General features: G+C 57.6%; 1 protein-coding gene across 4 annotated transcripts in view; it reads left to right on the top strand.

Annotated features, from left to right (window-relative positions):
- Positions 1-1344: 1344 nt before the first annotated feature.
- CACNA2D2 (calcium voltage-gated channel auxiliary subunit alpha2delta 2) overlaps positions 1345-20373 on the top strand; it is a 140810-nt gene continuing 121781 nt past the window's right edge. For 2 of the 4 annotated variants that reach the window (XM_025271910.3, XM_025271911.3), the window contains exon 1: positions 1345-1749. In XM_025271910.3, the coding sequence (XP_025127695.1) occupies positions 1535-1749 (215 nt within the window). In that variant the 5' untranslated portion in view covers positions 1345-1534. The remainder of the gene's footprint in view (positions 1750-20373) is intronic. The other 2 variants (XM_025271912.3, XM_025271913.3) reach the window with 1 other exon arrangement.

Below are 20373 nucleotides of genomic sequence, written 5' to 3' on the forward strand. Positions count from 1 at the left end.
AGCCTGGCAAGCTACAGTCCATGGGGTTGCAAAGAGTTGGACACGACTGAGCAACTCACACACACACATGAAGGTCATCCTGAGCCCTATTTGCTTGCTACTCTTGGGGTGAGAGGGGAAGCTCTGCCTTTTTCAATTCAGGGGTTACCACTCTTCCCCCTCAACTACAAATCCTCTTTAGGCTGACTAGTAAGTAGGTGATGGGAGACTCGACTCACTCAGCCACGATAAAGTAGGGGCTCTTGCTCAGGTGGTTACTGGCCCGCAGTCCTAATACTAGGCACAGAATCAGTGGGCAGTTACTGCTTAGGGGGTCTTGCTCTGTTCTCGGCTGGCAGGGAGCATTCTTTCATCCTGTCTGTCTGTGCCAGGGGCAGAGCAGGGTCCCAGGGCAACTTCAGAGGAATCTCAGGGATGCTCTCTCCCAATCACGAGTGTTTTAGTTTACCAAGTAACTCATTCCCACTCTCACTTCATCCTGGAGGTGGGGTTGGGCACTCACACAAGCCTTCAGAAGGGAGGAGACTGAGGCTCTGAGAGGCCCGCAAGCTGCAGAGTCAGGACTGACACCAGCCCAGCCTTCTCCCAGCAGCAGGGAAGAGCCAGGAGCCTCCAGGACAGAAGTGATTGGACTGTGCAGGGGTGAGCTTACTGGCACTGGAGAAGTTTAAATAGAGGCTGTGTAAGCCTTGGGGGCTGGGACTTGGGGCTGTCCTGCTCACAGTGCCCATTTAGCCCAGGGAAGTGAAATGAACGGCTGCATAGGGCTGTATCTTGCCATTCCCAGCCCCACATAACGGTGCAACAGGACCTGGTTTCCATTCAGGATTTTTTCTTTCTCTCAGGACTTCGGGACCCAATCCCCGCCAAGGGGACTCTTGAAGGTAGTTGGAGCCCCTGGCCGTGTGAGTTCAGCTCCTTTGCCCTCTACAGCGGTCTCTGCTGAAGCCTGCCATTCCACCATTAAACCTGTGACTCCAGGCCTTAAGCCTGTTGAAGGTCGAGCCCCTAGAAGGGTCACACACGCGCCTGCCGGGGACTCTTCCCACGAGTGCGGCGGAGAGGAGCATCGCAATCTGAGGCGTGCGGCAGGGCGCACATCGGGAACTCGGACCGTGGCTGGGGCGCGGGACGCGCGCGCCCGGGCTCGGCTCGGCCCCGCGGGCCAGCAGGGCCGGCTCAGGGCGGCGCGGGGACGAGGGGCGCGCGGGCACCGGCGGGCGCGTGGCCGCGGCGGGGGCGCGCGGGGGCGGGCCGGCCAGGGACGGGGGAGGGCGGCGCCGGCAGGTTGGCGGCGGCCGCTATTTGAGCGCCAGTCCCGGACCCGGCACTCAGAGCGCTTGGAGCCGGCGCGGCGGAGAGATCGCAGCGCGCACCCCGCAGAGGTGCTGCGGCTCGGGCAGCCCTGGAGGCCCGGCGCGAAGAAGGCGGAGGACGAGGAGAGGCGATTGCCGCCCGCCGCCCGTCACCCCCCAACACACACCCAACCCGCCGCCGCCCCCCCTCCCCGCGGCGCCGCATCTTGAATGGAAACATGGCGGTGCCGGCTCGGACCTGCGGCGCCTCTCGGCCCGACCCGGCGCGGACTGCGCTCCGATGGCCCAGCCGCGGTTCCCGGCTCGGCCCCGGCGCCCGGCGCCCGGCGGCGGGTCCCCCGCGCCCGCTGGCGCTGCTCCTGCCGCCGCTGCTGCTGCTCCCGTTGCTCGCCGCCCCCGGCGCCTCAGCCTACAGCTTTCCTCAGCAGCACACGTAAGTGGCCTCGGCCCGCCGCGGGACCCCGGCCGAGCCCGGAGCCCCACTTCGCACCCACCCCCAGTCCCCGGCCCGCGTCCCACTCCGGGGCGGGGGCGCCGGGTCCTGCCGCCCGCTGCGCCCGGGGGCGGCGACCCTAAGCCCAGAGGGCGGGCAGCCGGGGTCCCGGAGCTTCTGGCTGCGTCGCGAAACTTCCCAGCGGTGCCCCTTCTCCCTCCCATCCCCCAAACCGCGCAGAGGGAGATCTCGTGGGATGGGGGTGGGGGGTCCGAGCTTGCCAGCTGATTGCCTTGGAGCTGTCGGGGTGACAGGGGAGATCTGGGGTTGCGTGAAGGAGCGGCCAGAGACCCCCTGCCCGACGGAGTCGGAGCCCCGCGTCTGGCTCAGGCTTCCTCTCGGATAGGAAGCTGGCGCTTTAGATCCAAAGGTGGGGGATCCCTCCACACCTGTCTTCGCTGGCCTTTTTCCTTTGAGAAGCGGGGCTGGATGCAGAGAATGCGAGCACCTCAGGGGGTCAGTGTCCCTCCTGCCCGCCCGCCCCCCACTACACCTAGGAGAAAGGTCCCCTGGAGGTGAAGATGCCAGAGTGGAGGCAGAGGGTGAATGACAGGGAGGCCCCCCCGGCCTGCCCCTGCTGCTGCTGCCAACAAGGTAATAGCAGCTCGTGGCCCTGCCAGCTTCCGCTGGTCCTCCGTGGTCCTGAGCCTTCTCTCCCTTCCTGAGAGCCTGGCAACTCGGGCATCCTCCTCTGGGCCAGCTTGGCCAGATGTGTCTGGGGTTGGAAATGGATATTCAGTGTGTGTGGCCTTTAGGAGAGCAGCTGTCTGTGGGCACCGTGATCCAGCCTTATGTCAGTGCCTAGACACCCTTGTGGCTTTGGGGTACGGTGACCACCTTGCTGTCTGTTACGTGTCTCCGGGTCCGAGGAACCACCTGTCCCTGGACTCCTGCACCCAGTGGCCACACTGGGATTTGGGGAAATGAGTAACCAGGCTGCTTAGTGGCCAGGGGGTGTGAGGGCAGGGTCTGGCCTCGGGGAAAGGGCAAGACTGGCTCTGCGTCATTAGACCAGTTCTGCCCAAGGGTAGGGGCCCCTGGTATTGCGTACTCTGGCTTGCAGGCTCTCCCAGATGAGGAAAAGCAAAACTCAGGAAAGGCTTTGGCCGAGTCTCTCTCGGTCTTGTCATTTCTCTCTTTGCACAGCCTGGCTGTGCTCAGGCGGGTGATCAGTAGGCAAATTACAGGTGCCGCACGGATGTGTCCTCTGTCAGCCGTCTGGATTTTTCGTGTGTGTATGTGGGGTGTGCGCAGGTAGAAGAGAATCATATGGAAGTTCAGGGTTTGTGGGTACGTTATTGTCTTTCATTTGCTGTGATGAAAATGAACTTCAGCCCCAATGTTTAAAAAGAACAAAAGCGTTATTTTTTTGTTGCTGTTCTTTCTTCCCCTCAAAGCCAAGACACAACTGTTTTCCCCCCCTGGGCTGATATGTAGCTCTTTGAGTGAAGGTTTAAGTAGATGTCTCTTTTCACCTCTTCCCACCTTGCTCCCTCTCCTTGCGACCTGCAGTGGGTCAGATGGTTGCTGGGCCTGCGTTTTACACCTGTGAGACCCTGACCGGAGCGGACACCTGTCCCTCTGTCCCCAGTCAGAAGATGGGGAGGCGGGTTTGATGACAGCGGCACGTTTCCAGATGGATGCTCGTCTCTTGTCGATCTAGTTGGAGCTGATTTGAGGGTTTAGGACATGTCTTGCAAGCCATAACTAGAGAATGAGAGTGGAGTGGGCTGGGGGCTGTGCGGGTCTGAGGGTCCAGGGGGAGGGGACTAATGGTGCGACGACACGCGGCGCTGGCAGTGACAGCCAGCGCCCTTCAGCTGCCCTGGTCCCACAGATGTCGACGCCCACTGATCCTTGGAGGGAGGAAGGGGAGGGGGTTGAGTGAGGGTCCCTCCCCCAGCCCCCTGCATGACCGGGCTTAGTTGGAGTTGGGACTTTTGTTGAACTGACAGGAAAGGCTGAGGCTGCTGCCCTGGGGCTGCTCCAGCCGGTGGCCTCTGTGAACTCTCCCCGGTTAGCGTGGCCCGGCTAGGATACGACTTCCATACAGGTGCAGGTGGCTTTCTATGGTGGGCAGTGGGACCCTCAGCCTCACGGCCCTAGGGTGACAGCCCCTCAGTGGAGAGGGCCCTTGACGCGAAAGTCATTTCCTCATTAGTGTCTGGCAGCGTGACAGGGCCTAGCTTTGCAAGCTGCTGGGTTTTAAGCAAACGTGGGTTTGGGTCTGTAGTCGCTTTGGCAACATGGGTCTCTGCCCACCCGGCAAAGCAGACCCCGGCTGCTGCTGGATGGAGGAGGGCAGAGGAGTTACCACTGGATGGAGAACATGGCTTTGATTTGCGGGGGAGGTGCCCTCTCACCTCCCCTGGACCTGGATCTGGTTTTCAAACAAGGCCAAGGCCACGTGTGCTCAAGTGCATGTGTGTGTATACGTGCCCTCGTGTGTCTGGGCTGAGGTGGGGCACATGGAGTCGGTGCACACGTTGCCCGTTTCACCTGCTTCTTCCTGTTCCCTGTTTGCTGCTGGCTGGGGGCGGCCCTCACGGCTTGGCCTCTCAGGTGTCTTTTCCTTTCCCAGGTCTGTCAGTCTCCTTCCCCCTCCCCTGCCCCCTCCTTTGGTCTCTCATCTCGTCTCCCACCCCTCCCCCCACTTCCTTGCCCATCCCTCTGATCTCTCTGTGGCCACCCTGCCCTGCCCACCTCCTTTGTCATCTCTGTTGGACTGCGGTCCCCTGTTCTCCGGCACTCCTGGGTTCCTCTGTATCCTGTTCCATGAGGTCCGGGCTGAGCCACTGGCTGCATCCTCTTAGTCCCACTCCTCCCCAGTGATGGTGCTGGCCCGCACCTCCCTTCCTCTAGGGGATCCCGAGGGGTCTGGGCCCCCCAGCAGATTAATGACAGCTGGGTACATGTTCCTTTACCCGAGTGCCCACGATGGGGCATGCGTCAGTCTAGCTACGGTTAATGGTGGGTGACGTGTGTCTGTCTGGGCCTCCGAGCCCACGTCTTCACCTCCCTGTGGCTCCCCCTGTTAGAGGGAGGCAACATCACACATCTGGGTCCCCCGTTTCCCCAACAACCTGCCAACGGCTTTTGCAGGAAGCAGGAGGGGGCGAGGCTTCGAGATCTACTGCTACTCCCACTGGCTCACATCTCGCCTAGTGCTCTCGATTCAGGGTGGAGGGACCCTTGGCTGTGGTCCACCCCCAGGAGTCACCTTTATTGGGCCAACTCTGCCAGGCTGAGCCCTGAGACGGGAGTAGCCTGTTTGAAGACAAGCCCCCTCCTAGTGTGCGGGTGAATCTCCCTCCCGAGTCTCTGGCACACTGGTGGCTCCAAGGAGAGACTGACTCACAAGTGGAGTGAGCCCTTGGTGCCACCGTCTCCGCGCCCCCCCCCAACCCCCCGCAGTGTGCAAGGGTCAGCCAGCTCTCGGGAGGAGGCAGTTTGGGGACATGGTGGGTGTCAGGTGTGGGTCCCGAAGGCTCAAGCTTTGGTCTCCAGATCTGACCTTCTCCATTGGGGTGACCTTGCCTCTGTTTCCCCAAATAAGATAATAGAGAATCTGCTTAAGAGGCTAATGGTGAAAATTAATGGGAGAGGGTGTCACCTCTGGTAAGTGTTCTGGCACAGGTGGGAGACCTGGCAGCTGTTGATAACATTAACATCTACCCCTGATGCTACAGCATGCTGGGCCCCTCCCACCAATCTTTCCACATGTTCCCATGGGCTGAGCACCTCCCTGTCTTTCTGCTTTGTTATGCTGTCCCCTCATCACTGCCTGCTTTTCTCGGGGGTTTAGATCCTTCCTGCAGGGTCTCACACCCCCACTCTCCAGAGGTCTCTGGGTTGTGCCACTAGCTCAGGCTGTACCCACCTACCAGAGATATCATCTCTGTGAGGAAGAGCACTGGGCTGCCTCCCTCATTCCCTGAAGCCCACCTTGACTAAAGGTGGAATGTCACCAGGCCAGTGGTGGTCTCCCCTCACTGAGCTTGGGCCAAGCCCCTTATTCACATTACGTCCTTGACCTCAGACCTCATGGTCATGCCCATCCTGCAGATGGGGAGACTGAGACTCAGAAAGATGGAAGAACCTGCCCAAAGCCCCATAAGGACCAGGACAGGGAGAGGACTAATCTTTCAGACGCTTAGGTGCCCTGCCAGGAGGCTGGGCACACCTGGGCAGTGGGCCCAGGAAGTTGGGATGGAGATGCAAAACTTGGGTATTTGGGAGAAAATGAAGAGGCCTAAGACACATGAAACACACCTTGGCTCCCAGCGGTAACCTCTCCTGCTCTGTCCCTCGGTTCTCTTCTGGGTCTCAGGCAACCCTGAAGGGGCCTTCCAGGGCCCTGCCAGCCCAGTGCTCAAAGCCCCTGTGCCTACCTCCACCCCCTCCCACTTGTACACAGGGGATCGTGGAGCGCCCCCCTCCCCCCGCCCAGTGCAGGATTTTCCTTTTTCAGGGCTTTGAGTCACGTGCCAGGCATGCCTGTCATGGAGGGATAGGTAAGAGGGACTTCATCTAAAGACTCTGAGATGCCATCTCCCTCTCCAGATTCCAGTATGGTTCCAGAGAGAAAGGTCAGGGATGAACGGGATGGGGATTGTTCATGGAAACCTGAGGCTGGATGCTCTAGGACCACGGCAGTTTTTTCAAGCCTGAGGGGACTTCAGAGGTCTTGGACCTTAATAGATGCTTGCATTTTCATGCTATGTGAACATGTGAGGCCTGGGGGGCTGGGGAGCCAGGGTTCTATCTGCTAAGAAACTGTTCAAGGGGCAGCTGGAGGTTTGGGAGTCAAAGCAGGCAGGCATGTGGCGTGCGCCCTCCCTTGGAGGGTAGTGCTGTCTGTGGGTTGGGAGTGGTCTCTTTCTTTCTCCTTCCCCTTCCAGCACCCACCCACCCTACCCAGTTCCATCCTCATGGGCTTCCAGATTCAAGATCTGCCTTGGGAACAGGTGACCTCTGTCCTTAAGTGAGGGCTCAGGGCCTTAGGTCTGGGGAGGGGCACCAGGGCCTGGGGTGCTCTAAAGATGAGGGTGGGGGGCCTTCCCACTGCTGGCTGCATCTCTTCAACCAACGGGGGAGCCTTTCTTCGTGTCAGGTAGGTTTTTTTTTTTTTTTTTCCTGGTGCCTACTGTCTAAACAAGAAGCTACAGAATCAATATTCGTATTCCCAGAGGGAGGTGTATGTGTGGTTTTTAGTTTTTTTCCTTTCCCTCCCTCTCTTGTCCTGTGTAACCCAAAGAGCCTCCTGAGCTGCCTGTGGCTAAGGGGAGGATGGAGGAGTTGGTGGTGCAGGTGGCCATGTGGATCGAGCTGCCCCTGGGGGGCTTACAAGGGACTCAAGGATGCTGTCATTTAGGTCCACAAGCAGGACCTGGGACAGCGCTCAGCCAAGCCCTGCAGGACCACTGGCCACTGTGGGACTCAAGCAGTTGGTTTAGTGTCTCTGGCCTAGGTCCTGCTTAAGGATCACCTACTTCCCCTCCCTCCTCACCTGGGCCCCCTCTTCCTGGGGCTAGTCCAGCCTGCTTGGCCCCTGGCCACTGCTGGTGCCAATGACTGAGCCTATGAAGGATCTGGCCTTACAGAGCAGGAAAGCCTGTGTACCTGGGGTTACGTGGAGGGAAATCTTCAACACAGGGAACCTGAGGATCCCCACCTTGTGTTGGCCTGGTCCTGGGGGGGCCTCTGTCAAAGGCAGTCCCAACCCGATTCTCTCAGTTGGCAGCTTGCATTGTGGTGACCTTGGACAGTCTCATCCACCCCCCTGGGCCTCAGTTTCCTCTTTTCTATGGCTCTTCTGAGTCTGACACTGGCAGTGCCTTAAGAAGACAGGTCCAGGATCTTCCTGCTCCTCTGCACACTCGGCTCCAGCTGTGGGGGGAGGCCTGACCCCAGCCTGAGTCCCACCTCCCCAGTGTGAGGAGCCCGCGCCTCCCATACTGGCCTCTGGTCACACCTTGGGTGTCTGGAAGCGGCTTCTCAGACTGACCCACTTTGAGCCGCGATCAGCCTAATTGTTTAGCTGAGAGGGAGGGGTCCCGGAAGTCTTTGCCACTGATTATTAACCATCTCTCCCTACCTTGGAAGTGACTCATTAAACAAAGGGGAAAGAGGTGTGTAAGAAGGAGGCGAAGTCACCCGCTCTGTCTCTCTTTCCTGCTCCCCTTAGACCCTGGGCACCTTGTTCCTGCCTGGGTGCCTTCCTTCCCTGCTGGACGAATCTTCCTGAACGAGCCCCCTCTAGACACACACAGAAGTTCTGCCACACCCCTCACCAGCTGTAACCTTGCAAGCTTCCTCAGCCTCTCTGGGTCTTGGGCCTCGTCTGTAAAATAAGGTTCCCTTGATTGTGCTGCCTCATTGGGTTGGGGTGTGAAAGGTCATGAGGGATGAATGACAAGGGCAGGGGATTCTTACTGGATCTCTGAGCGTTCTCAGTCCAGCTGGGCCCGTACTCCAAGTGCTAGGTACCTGTCCCATTGTCCATAGCGCCTACCACCCAGCCAGGCCCTGAGACTCCATTGTGGTTTCTGGGTCCTTTCTCCTGTGCTTGGCCGTGGCCTGTGTGCACATGTGAGCTTATGTATGGAAGTATCTATATATTTGTGTTTGTGCACATTTGTTGGATATGTTCATGTGTGTGCACACTTGAGAGAGTGTCCATTTGTATATGAAGATGTGCTTGTGTGGGTGCGTGTGAATGTGTGCCCGTGTGTGTGCTTCATGCATATGTGCAGGTTGTGTGTACATGCACGCGCATGTGTGTACACAGGTGTTAGTGTGTGCCTATGAATGTGAATATGGGTGTGTGCTTCTGTGTGAGTGTGCATAGGTAAGTGTGGACATATGTATGGTTTATCTCTGCACCCAGAATGCGCTCCGAGTGCCCACCTTCTGCACCCGCCTTTGAGGTTAATGCCAGGACTCCACTGGGCAAATGCTGGCAGCGGGAAATAAAGCAGCCCGGTTGTCAGGACCAGTGTTGTGCAAACTTTTATGTCAAGAACAGCCTGAGTTAAGGCTGAGCTGGGAAGTTTGATCATCTACCAACTGGCTCGCTGACAGTCTGCAAAGGCAACACACAGAAGCTGCATCCTTGTAATTCAAATTTTTGCAAATCGAATGGTTATTTAGATGCACCACAGGACTTGGGACTCTGAGAAGCTTGGTGAGTCCTTTGTGAAGCGCAGCATCTTTGCTAACAGCCTTTCCCAGGTGGAATCTGGATGGGGGTGTGGGGAGCGAGTGGAGGTCGTAGCTTAGGCAGAGTGGAAACCCTTGCTGTGTGACCTTGGCCTGGCGTGTGTTTCTCTAGGAGTGGGTGCTGCTCACTTGCACGCTGAAGGGAGGGAGACTGGCCTCCCGTGAAGCATCTGCTGTGGGTTTGGGGTTCTCGCTCTTAGCAAGACATTTGTACAGTCAGCTGCAGGCATGATTCGGGTATAAAAGCTTCGACTTGATGATGCCCGCATGTTCCTCTATTTGGGATGCCTCCAGCAAAGCTCTTCTTTTCAAGGATGAATTTTTGCCTACTGGGTCTTCATAAGCAAGGCAGTTTGGGTGTCTTGTGTTGGGTGCTGGCCTTTGGGCTATGTGGGCCCTGAGCTGATGGGTTGTGATGTCTAAGAGAACTGCAAGTTTTGCTTTCCTGGCATTCTCAAAGCCTGTATATTGTCAGTGCTTGGATGCCCCAGCAGCCTAGGTATCTTGGGAGGCTTCTGCAGAGGGCAGGGGCGCCTACAGGGGCTGTGAGGGTAGGGAGCCTGGCATGACAGTCTCTTTGGGCAGATAATGGGCCTTGCCTGAGTCCCTGATTTGGGAAGGAATATCCCAGCCACAGAATCCCCTGGGAACCTAGATGCCTCCATTGTACAGAGAGAGAAATTGACATCTGAGTACCAGGAAGGAGCCTTCAGGCCCCACATTTCCTCTGGCTACACACAGTCTGTGGGCAGGGCCCAGGCTCCCATATGGGGCTCAGTGCAGGCTGCCCAAAGGGTGCCACCCATTCAGCCATCCTTGCACCAAGATGTACAACTGATTCTCTTAAATAAAAACATCCTTGACATGACATGGGAGCGATTTGAGGCCTCCTTTGGCAAACCCTGCGGAGCAAGGTGCCTGTGGTGTGGGACCCCAGTTCCTGGTGTTTCTCTGGAGCAGACGTTGTTGGTACCCTTGTGCCATCTTAGAGTCAGCGAGGCTTTCAGGGGACCCTTGGGAAGGACACCTTGTCACCAGGTGAGCATGAATGGGCTGGGGTGTTCTGAGATGGGTAGAGACCCCTGACCCTGCTGCGGGTTTCCAGCCTGACGTGGCTGATGTGGCATCTTAGCCTTGGTAACTTCCCCGCTCAGTGCATGTTCTCCTCCCTCCTGCATCGCCTGAAATGCTACATTTGAAGCCTTAAAGGTCAGGCATGGTGCTGCCACTGGTTCCAACAAACAAACAACAAAACAACCCACCTCAGCCCTGCCCCCAACTTCACTTATTGGAAAAGAGAGGTGAGCTGGCAGAACAGGCCTCCATGCAGGGGGCTCTCCCAGATGGGCATTTCTCCTTTCTCCCTGTGAGCAGAGGCTGGGGTGGGCATGGTGAGAACTCAGACGTCTTCCCTTCCTTTCCTGGACCTGCCAGGCATGCTCTAGTGTCTTTCACTGAGGGTTAGCTATGACCTTGAACTCCAGAAACCTGCTGTGGGCAGAGCTCTGCTTCTCACCTAGCATTTGGGGGCCTTCCTGGGCTGGCTCTGGTCTCTGGCCACTAGCTCTTTGACTAGACTCCAGCCAGGCCAAGCCACTTGCAAGTCCTAGTAGGAACTCTGGCCTCTCTGCCTCCTGGCTGTGTCCCTATTTTAGACTGGCCTGCTCAGCCTGAGTATTGAGCCAAGAAGCCTTCCAGATCATTGCTCCCTACTCCTTGTGGGCCTCTCCTCCAACCCTGTGCCTCCCCCGACTCCCAGCTCTGTGCTCACTTTGTAGGGGCCTTCCAGGAGTAGGCATTGAGCTAACTACTAACACTTCAAAACCTGAGTCCAAGGAATGGCTGCTAGGAAAAGAGGCTGCTTCTGTGCACACCTTGGCAATCCTAGCATATTAATTTTTTCATCATGGTTAGGCTCTCTGACAGGGAACCCAGAGGTGGGTACGGATAGGTTGTCATCAAGGACCAAGGCTTCACCTGCACTCTGCCTGGCTGGTCTTAATTTTGGTGTGGCTGTCTGTCCTTGACTAACTTCCCTCATGGCAATAAGATGGCTGCCACAGCTCCAGGCATCACATGTACCAGACATTAGGAGTAAAACAGGAGATGTTTCCTCTGAGTTCCTCTTAAAAGAAGGCTGGGAAACCTAAACCAGAAGCCCCTAGCCAAATTCCCCTCACACCTCATTGGCTAGCACTGGGTCACATGTACACTCTAAACCAATCACTGACAATCAGGAAGGTACATTGTGATTGGCTCAAGCTAATCAGGATTTACCCTTGAGTTAAGGATGGGGTCACCTTGGGGCTGGAGGCGGCAGAGATTCTTGCAGACTTGGGTTTTGTTAGCAAGAAGAGGGTTAGTGATAGAACATGGGGAAGCAGGATCTGTTTCAGGGTCAGACAAGAGGACTGACAAGAGGAAGAAGGAAGGGAGAGGAAGGGAGAGTGTTCACGTTTGAGGAAACATTTGTAAAGGAAGTAATTTAACCACATCATCAATCACTGTGATCTGAGCCCCAGGTGCTGTATTCCATCCACATATGCTAACAAATGAAATCAATCCATTTTTAGTCCCATTTCACAGACAAGAAAAATTGAGGTTCAACAAGGCCAAGTGATGCTGAAATCACACAGATGGTGAGTAGTGAAGGCAGGATTCACACCCCAGCGCTTGGGTCTGGGCACACAGCCACTGCTGCACACAGTCCTTCTACAGCCTGCCTCCTCCAGAGAGCCCCCAACACAGGACCTTCAGGGTACCCCACACTCCTGCCATCACTCCCATCCCTCTGCCCTTCTTGTCTCAGTTTCTTCCTACTCCACCCTAGCCCTCTCCAGCTTACTGTGGGAGCTTACCCTCCTCCTCCCAGCCTCAGTGTCTTCAGCATTCCCAGGACCCTCTAGAGTGATGCATTCTTCTGCAGCTGATGATGGCGCTGTCCTGCCACCCCATCTGCAGAGCTGCCACCTCTGTCCTGCCCTTTAAGCTGGTGCTAGGAAGACCATGGCCGAGGGGGCTGCTTCTGATCGGCGTAGTGACAGGCCCAGGAGGGGATCTCTGCCCTTAGGACGCACAGCACCAGGGCAGCAGCCATCTCCTTCCATAGAGGTTTAACAAGCACTTCTTGTGAACTGAACATGAAGTAAGCCTGAGAGAGGTTGGGTGGGCTGCACAGGGCCCTGCCAGCCCTAACCAGGACCCCACCTATGGTCTGGCCGGCCTCTGCCTGTCTCCTAGTGCTTGACTGGCAGTCACTATTTCAGGAAGCCTCCTCTGACTTCCCCGGGCAGCTCAGGGGCTTCCTAGGTGCCCCTGAAGTCTCCCCTATTCTTTTCCTGCAATAGACCTGCTGCCTCCCCTTCCAGGCTGTATGCCTGGAGGGGGCGGAGGTCACGACCACCTGTCATCGGCCAGAGCTTCAGGCTAGCACACACCAAGTGCTCACAAAATATTCCCTGAACTGAGAGTCAGCACAGGTGTGTCTACAGGTCAAGCTGCTTATGTCTCTTTAAGCTGGACCAGCTTTTACAGGTTCTAGGACAGGCTCCCATGTGGCCCTGGGTTTGTTGTTGTGACAGGACAGAGGCCACCTCATGCAAGGGCTCTCTTACAAGGGATGCCCCAGCTTGGGGACTGCCTCCTGGGGGAGAGAGATGCAGGCGAGGTCCAGGACTCCATGGGCTGTGTTATTTAATTGGGTGGGATAGGGCCTGGGCATCAGCATTTTTCCAGAGCTGCCACAGATGAGCCAAGGTAGAAAGCTATGGCCATAGAGAATAGGAAGGTAAACACAGGAGCCCTCCCCCTGCCCTGCTCTGCCCGCAAGGAGAACTGAGGCTTCCAGAGGAAGTGGGTAGGGGCCGGTGTACTGGTCCTGGGGAGTCTCCTGGCCCTGGTACCTGTGGAGCCAGCTGTTCACAGGTGTTTGTACATGTGGCCAGTGGCCGGAGCGTGCAGCCTCCGGCCATACATTTCAGGGAGATTTCAGGGCGATCACCCGGCTGCCTCAGCTGGCTGCCCTGTCCCTTCCTGACTGCCCCTCTGTGTTGACACTTTCTCGGGTCTCATCTGCACTGCTGACCGCTCCATGCCCCTCCCATGTCTCAGGACCCGCCTCCTGATGGCCCAGCCCCACTTAAGTCCCCTCCCCAAACCTGAGCTGTCTGCGCACAGTCCATGGGAGAGATCGTCAGGGAGGAAGAAATGGAAGTGAGGCCAGGAAAACGATAACCGCACACGAGTGGTGCACCAGGCAGCGTCTGAGGGGTGATGAGACGCCGGCCCTGGCGGGCTGGGGGAGGTCGGGTGGAGCTCCTGCTCCAGAGTGGATTCTGACAGGTCCTCTCAGGGTCCCCAGCCATTCCTGAGGCCTTGGGTGCCCCTGCCCCACCCCAAGTCAGGGCTCTGGGGGCCCCAGGGAGAGTACCAGGACCCATCTTTCTCTGAGAGCAAGCGCTGATGGGGAACAAGGACAAGGGGTGGGGGAGAGGCTTGGCCATGTGGATCCAGCCTCAGTTCTGCAAGCTCCAGGCAGGCCCCATCCGTCTTGTGCTGCTGAGCTCCCTGAGGCTGCTGCACCCCTGCGCGCTGCCTCGTAGGAGCCCATGACCGGGGCTCTGCCTGCCTCGTGCCCCGCGGCCCCACATTCCCTGGCACAGAGTGGCTGGGGAGGGGTGGTGGGGAACAATCCCAGAGGCCATTAAGCCGAGTGATTTACATGGTTTCCGAGCCAGCGCTGGGGGAAATATATTTCACAGGTGATTTCCAGACTGCTGGCGTATGCAGGAGGCCATTACTCTAAAACACAGAAGGGTGGGGACATCACAGAGCCGTCTAGAGGGACCTGGAGCCGTGGGCTTTGTTGGCCTCACTGTACCATCTGCCTGCTGCTTGCAGGAAAGCATGGTCCAGGGGATGGGGGTCGAGGAGGGCAGGAGCTGGGGGCTATAAAGAGAGCCGCATATGTGACTGTGAGTCATTTCGTTCCTCAGTTTTCTAATCTCTAAAATGGGATCCTGTTTTCTATATTTTATGATTGTGAGCACGCGTGCATGCATACTCAATCACTCAGTTGTGTCTGACTCTGTGCAACCCCATGGGCTGTAGCCCGCCAGGCTCCTCTGTCCATGGGATTTCCCAGGCAAGAATACTGGAACGGGTTGCCATTTCCTTCTCCAGGGGATCTTCCTGACCAGGGATTGAGCCCGGGTCTTCCTGCATTGGCGGGCAGATTCTTTACCACTGAGCCACCTGGGAAGCCATGATTGTAAGCATAGAGCAGGTCAAATGCCAGGGCAGAGGTGACCGCAAGTCAGTGCAAGGGGGCCACACGGCTGTTGGACAGCCTATGGGTTTGGTCCTACCTGAGACTTCTCCTCGGTTCATCTTCTTCCAGACGGTGCCTCCCCCACTGCGGGCACATTTGTTCCCTCCACGGACACTCGCCACAACCTGCCGTTCATTCATTCTCTCCACGCTCGTGAGCATCTGCCGTGCACCAGGCACTGACGAGAACAGGCAGACAGCAGTCTGGGGAGATGATGTAGACAGAGGACATGCTGTGTTGGGAGGTGACAGACACCATGGAGAAGGGACAGGATGAATTGGGAGAGGGGTTAACTAGAGGGGGCAAGTCAGAGTGGGCCTCACTGAAACATGAGGAAAACCTGGAAGGATGGGAGAGTGGGAGCCACATGAGTATCTGGAGGAGAGTGTTCTAAGCAGAGGAATGGCCAGTGCAAAGGCCCTGAGGTGGGATGTGGTTGAGCAGGAGGAGGATGGGAGGTGGGGAGGTCAGAGGGCAACAGGGACCTGGACAGGCTGGGCCATTAAATTAGCATGACTTTGAACTGGGCGCCCCGGGAGAGATGTGAACAGAGGAGCACCAGGGTGGTGGCCGTGGTGGTGGTGAGACATACCGATGGTCCGGGTATGAGAAAGGACAGGGGTGTCAGGAGATGTCAGGCAATTGGCTTGAGCAGCTGGAAGGACGGTTTTCACCAGGTAAGCTGGAGGAGGCTGGGAAAAAGTCAGTCCAGGGGACCAGCAGGTATTGGACACACTGAGTTTGAGATGCGGACTAGGGGTCCAAATGGAGAGGTGTCAAAGCTGGATATGCGTGTGTGCCTCTGGAGAGGGCCTGGAGGAGCTGAGCCTCCCAGGCTGGGTGCCGAGGACCAAGCGGAGAGCCCTGCTCTTTGAACCCTTAGTTTCCCATCCGTTGACTGTGCTTCTCTCCCCACTGTCGAGAGCTCTCCATCCTTCGCTCACCGTGTCCTTGACGATGGAGTGCTGCAGGCATCAGTGTGTGAGCAGCCTGCTCGGTGCCCATGGTCGGTCTGTGGTGTTCATAGGGCATCATCCCGTGCTGAGCTCACCCTCTGAGCACGTGCTGCACCCTCTGTCTGACTGCCCTGCTGCCCTGCAACGCTGCCTTTACCTGCCAGAGCCCTAGGTGGGTCAGACCCCTTGCTGTGCAGTCCACACCCCCACCGGACTCCTCCTCCCTCCATGTACTGAGTCTGGATCAGATCAGATGCCTTCTCTGGTTGAATTCCAAGTTCCAGCCTGCATCTGCCCTGCTCACTACTGTGTCCCTTCCCCGTGTCCAGCCTGGAGCTTGGCTTAGTAACTGTATACATGAATGAATGAATGAATAAATGGGGAGTGAGGGAGCTAGTAGGGATTTGTAGAGGGTTGGAAACATCTCCAGAGTATTTTGTCTGTGATAAGCCCTGCTGAGTTGGACCACCTGCTACTCGTCAAGCCAGCTCTGAGGACAACACAGGCTCACCAGGCAGTGGCTCCTTTTGGGGCGGCCACCATCCTGGGACTTCTCAGGAGGAGGTGGGGCCACTGGGGTGGCACCACAAGGCCCCTACTCGCCGTGTCTCGCAGAGGGAATTTACATTGCTTACGGATTCACTGTGGAGTGTGGAGAGAAAAGGCAAACGAGCACTTGCATTTGATTTACAGGCAGCTTGGCTTGCACTGAGGAGCCCGGAGCTCACTAGGGAGGGGCAGATCCCAGAGGAAGTGGGCATGTCCCCTGTCGTGGGAGGGATTGGAGGGAGCTAGGGCTGTGTGCTGCTGAGACATCATTCCTGCAGCAGGGTGGCTTTGTTGGGGTAAAAGGAAGGACTCTCTGATTGCCCAGCTTTGGCTTGCCTGGGGAGGCAGTGAGGGCCCTGATTTGGAATGGACCCCTTCTCTATGGTGGAAAAGGTCATAAATGAGGAGTGGCTCTTAGCAGCACCCTATTTCCTAAATCTTGGCCATTGAAGCCCACTTTGGGATTAAGAAAGCTGGATCACCTAGGAACAGAGCCTGAGCTCTGGAGCCACTCTTGGCAGGGTTCAAATTCTGGTTGAGCACAGACTAGCTGTGTGGCCTTGGTCGTTGTCCATGAAGTGGGCTTGAACCAGTTTGCACCTAGCCAGGCATGCTGTGAGACTTCAGTGAGCTCACACAGGAGCCCCCGGCACACAACAGGTGCTTTGCATCATCAGTTCCTTTCCTCAGTGCTCTGCCTACTGAAGTTGGAAGCCTTTTTCTTGCCCTCCCTTCCAGCCTCTCCCCCACTGTAGAGAGAGGTGGATGGGGGCGGGGCGGGGGGGCACCAATCTGGTGATGGGAGGATGTTCAGGGAAATGTATCCCCAAGCATTTCCAGAAGACTCTTCTTTGCTGTCCTGCAAGCGAAGTTCTTCAGGGAGCTTGGTTAGGGGAACCAGACTGCAGCCCCAACCTAAGGCAAGGGTCAGTAAAGTGGAGTAAGGACTATGGGTTTGAGAGGGGGGTGGAGAGAAATCCAGGAAGACTTTCCACCAGAGGTGACTTGGCCAGGTAGAGGAGGCACAAAACCAGACAACAAAGCTGGCCGTGATGGGTTAAGTTCTTTTCTGGTCTTGGCTCCACCTCTCTTTTGCGCCTGTGTGTCCTATGGGGCCTTGCCAGCTTCCATGGGGTGGGGGGTGGGATTTCTTCCCTGAGAAGGAATAGAAGACTGTGAGAGGGGTTTCTGTCCTCCTCAAGGCAGGAGGCCATAGCCAGGACATAAATGGAAGACGGCTATTTGTGGCTCAGAGAGGATTTGACTCATGCTGGAGGGTGGGGAGGAGGTACGTGAGGGGAGATGGGATGTGTGAATCACAGAATCCAACTGGAGCGGTTGATGATGCGTGGACAGGCCTCTCTTGCACCTCCAGTCAGGCTTCGGCTACTGGCACGGTGCAGGAGCAGGCATCTGGAGCTCCCAGGTTCCCCCTACTCTCCTGGTGACCACCACGGGCACCTCAGCACTGCTGGCCGCCTCATGAGAACAAGCTCGGGTGTGGCTCTTCCGTCGCTGCACCTGGCGGTGTCAGTATGCCAGCCCTGGCTCCAAGAGCCAGCCTCACTGAACCTCCGTTTGCTAGGTCGTTAAATGGGTCTGGTCTCTTTTGTCTTGTACCTGACCGCCTGGGGGAACATGCTGGGGAGAGAAGGAGGCGCTGCAGACCCCCAAATGCCCACGATCCGTGTCAGTGAGTGGGGCAGGTGGCTCCAGGCCCGGGGAGCAGACGGTGGATCCTGGGCCAAGTGACTGTCCGTACCCCACATCCCTGGCCTGGACTTTCTGTTTTGCTCTAGAGTGCCTTTAGCTAGTTGGTGAGCTCCTGTTGCTCAGTGCTACATCCCAGCTCTAGATTGCTGGGAAATTCACAGACAGTGACCCCAAGTGTTGGTACCTTGGGAGCCCATGGGCCTCCCCAGGGGAGTGGAGGCGGGTGATAACTGCAGTCCCTGCGGTTTGAAAGCCAGCGACTCCTTCAGCCCACAGATGGAAGCCGAGGCACAGAGACGGGGATGGGTGAGTCTGCACAAAGTGCGTGGACTTCAGCCCTGGGAACCAGAATCCCAACTGGGGGAGAGTGGGTGGAGGGCCGAGGTCCTGGGCTGTCCAAGATCCGGACATGGTGACAGGGATGAGTGAGGACAGCCCTGGATCTGCCAGCACGTTGCTTGCTTCCTGGAAGAAGTGGCTGTGCCAGCACTCGGCCTTTCTGGGAGAGCCATGAATTATGCACAGAAGCCACAGGCCTGGGCAGGCCCATCATAAATGAGCTTTAATAATTCATACGGAGAGGAGCCGGGGAAAGGGAGGGCCTCCTGGGCTGTCCCTGGGGCAGCCGCTGCGCTTCTAGCCCTCCTGCAGGGCTGCACTGTGCACCCCACCTGCCCGCTCCTGTGGCCGTCGTGTGCGGGCTGGGCAGGACGGTGTGGGGCTTGGAGCCGGCTGGGGAGGTGCGCTTGCTCGGCCAAGGGCCTGTTCCTCCAGGCTGGAGACCTGGGGCCTCCTCCCTCAGGGCTCCCAGCCCAGCGCAGTGGGGGCAGTAAAGAAGAGGAGGTCTGAGGGAATTTTAGCTAAAACAATAACCCCTGGAGGGCACCAGAGATCAGTGGCTGCTGGGAGGGTAGCACTTAAAATGGGAGGAGGGGGCACAGTGGACTTCCCCGAACGAGGCGAGAGGGGAGCCTTGAGGACTTCTGAGAAGAGGCTGATCCAGGCCAAGGGAATAGCGTGTGCAAAGGCTGGGAAGGGACTACAGGAGTGTATTCAAGCCACAGCGAGGAGGCCAGTGTGGCCTGAGAAGTGAGGTCAGAGAGGCCATTGTGAGTTCGGCCCCTGGATGGGCTTTGGGTGTTGACTGAGGAGGCGCACTGTTCCAGCAGGACAGTCTGCCTGAGTGTGGAGGTGAACAGCCTTGGGGGGGGCGCGGCGGGAAGCAGGGGTTCCAAAGGGCAGAGGCTGAAGACCAGTGAACTGATGATTCCATCACTTGTCCTGGAAAAAGATGACCGTGGCCCAGGCCAGGTGGGGGGTCGGGGAGGTGGAGGGTGGTGGGCGGGTTGTGAAGGTGGAGCCCACGGCACTTGCTGAGATGGGATATGGGCACGAGAGAAAGCAGGTTCCAGGTCACCCTGAGGCTTCTGGCCTGAACCAAAGAGCTGACATCCGGGGGTGTGGAGAGAGGGAGGAGAGGGTTCGGAGGGAGGGGAAGGGCCTGGGTTTTGGACCCATTCAGTTTGAGAGGCCCATTAGGCATCCAGGTGGACCAGCCATGCCGCAGCTGGGCAGAGCTGTGTGCTCATCAGCCATGTGGCCTTGGGCACCTCATGCAGTTGCTCTGTACCTCAGTTTTCCCCTCTGAGGACCAGGGATGATGATCTAACTGCTGTGAAGGTAATTCAGGCCCGGTGAGCCGGGCACGAGGCCTCACTCAACCCCTTGGAAACAAATCCCCGAGTGGCCTCTGGAGGCCCCAGGCCATCCCTCCTGGGGCAGAGAGGGAAACTGAGACCTGGAGAGTCCAAACCACAGAGCCGGGTGTGGACCACAGAACGGGACCTGGCACACGGCAGGGGCCGAAGGAGATTCAGCCTGGGAGCCACTCCCTGCCCTGGCCGAGCCCACAGCCTGGGTCTGGGCCTCAGTCATCCGCAGTCCTGCAGACCAATGGCCCCCTTCCTTCTGTGCACTTTCTTCGTCTCCCTGGCTCCCTAGTGCCTCCGCTAGGCCCTCTGCTAGTTCTGCAGGGACTGTTCCCACTGCCCCAGGCCAGGCCTGGAGAGGAGGGTCCCGCTGAAGGGCTGCTCAGGAGCCCTGTGGTTCTGGGTGTGACGGTATTGACATAATACTGTGTTGCTCCAGTTCACTTTCTAGATGAGTTAACTGAGGCCCAGACAAGGGAAAGGATGTCGCCAAGGTCACACAGCTAACCACATCAGAGAGAGACAAGTCAGGCTCAGGTGGGCCTTCCATGCTGGCTTCCTAATCTCCCCGGGGAAACCTCCTTCTCAGCCTGCCTGTTGCTGGCTTGTCCCACTCCTCGCGGTCCTCCCTGGCTGCAGGAGCCCCTGTGGGTCCTCAGTCCGGCCCTGATGGTGAGGAGTGAGGCAGAGTGCTGTGGCCTCCTGCTGTGTGAGCCTGGAACACTGTCCATCCCTCTCTGAGCCAAGTGGACTGCCCGGCTCTGCCAGCCCTGGGTGATTGCGGCTCCCTGTTTCCAGGCCTTCTCCCCTCCCCCCATCAGGCTATTAGGAGTAAATACTGGGCTGGACCTGACGCCCTAATTAAAGTGAATGACTGTTCACCGGTAGTCTAAGTGGGGAGGCACAGGCTTGCAGCCTCCCAGCCAAGAGCCGACTGGAAGGAAGGCTTTCGCCCCGATGAAGAAAGGGAAGGGACAGCCCGTAATTAATAACCTCATTAAGGAGCAGTATTTGGGCAGGGTCCCAAGACACACATAGTCGAGACCGATGGATTTGGACTAATTTGAGCTTCAGCAGCACCAGCCCC

This window comes from Bubalus bubalis, chromosome 21, assembly GCF_019923935.1.
Source record: "Bubalus bubalis isolate 160015118507 breed Murrah chromosome 21, NDDB_SH_1, whole genome shotgun sequence".
NCBI classification, from domain to species: Eukaryota; Metazoa; Chordata; class Mammalia; order Artiodactyla; family Bovidae; genus Bubalus; species Bubalus bubalis.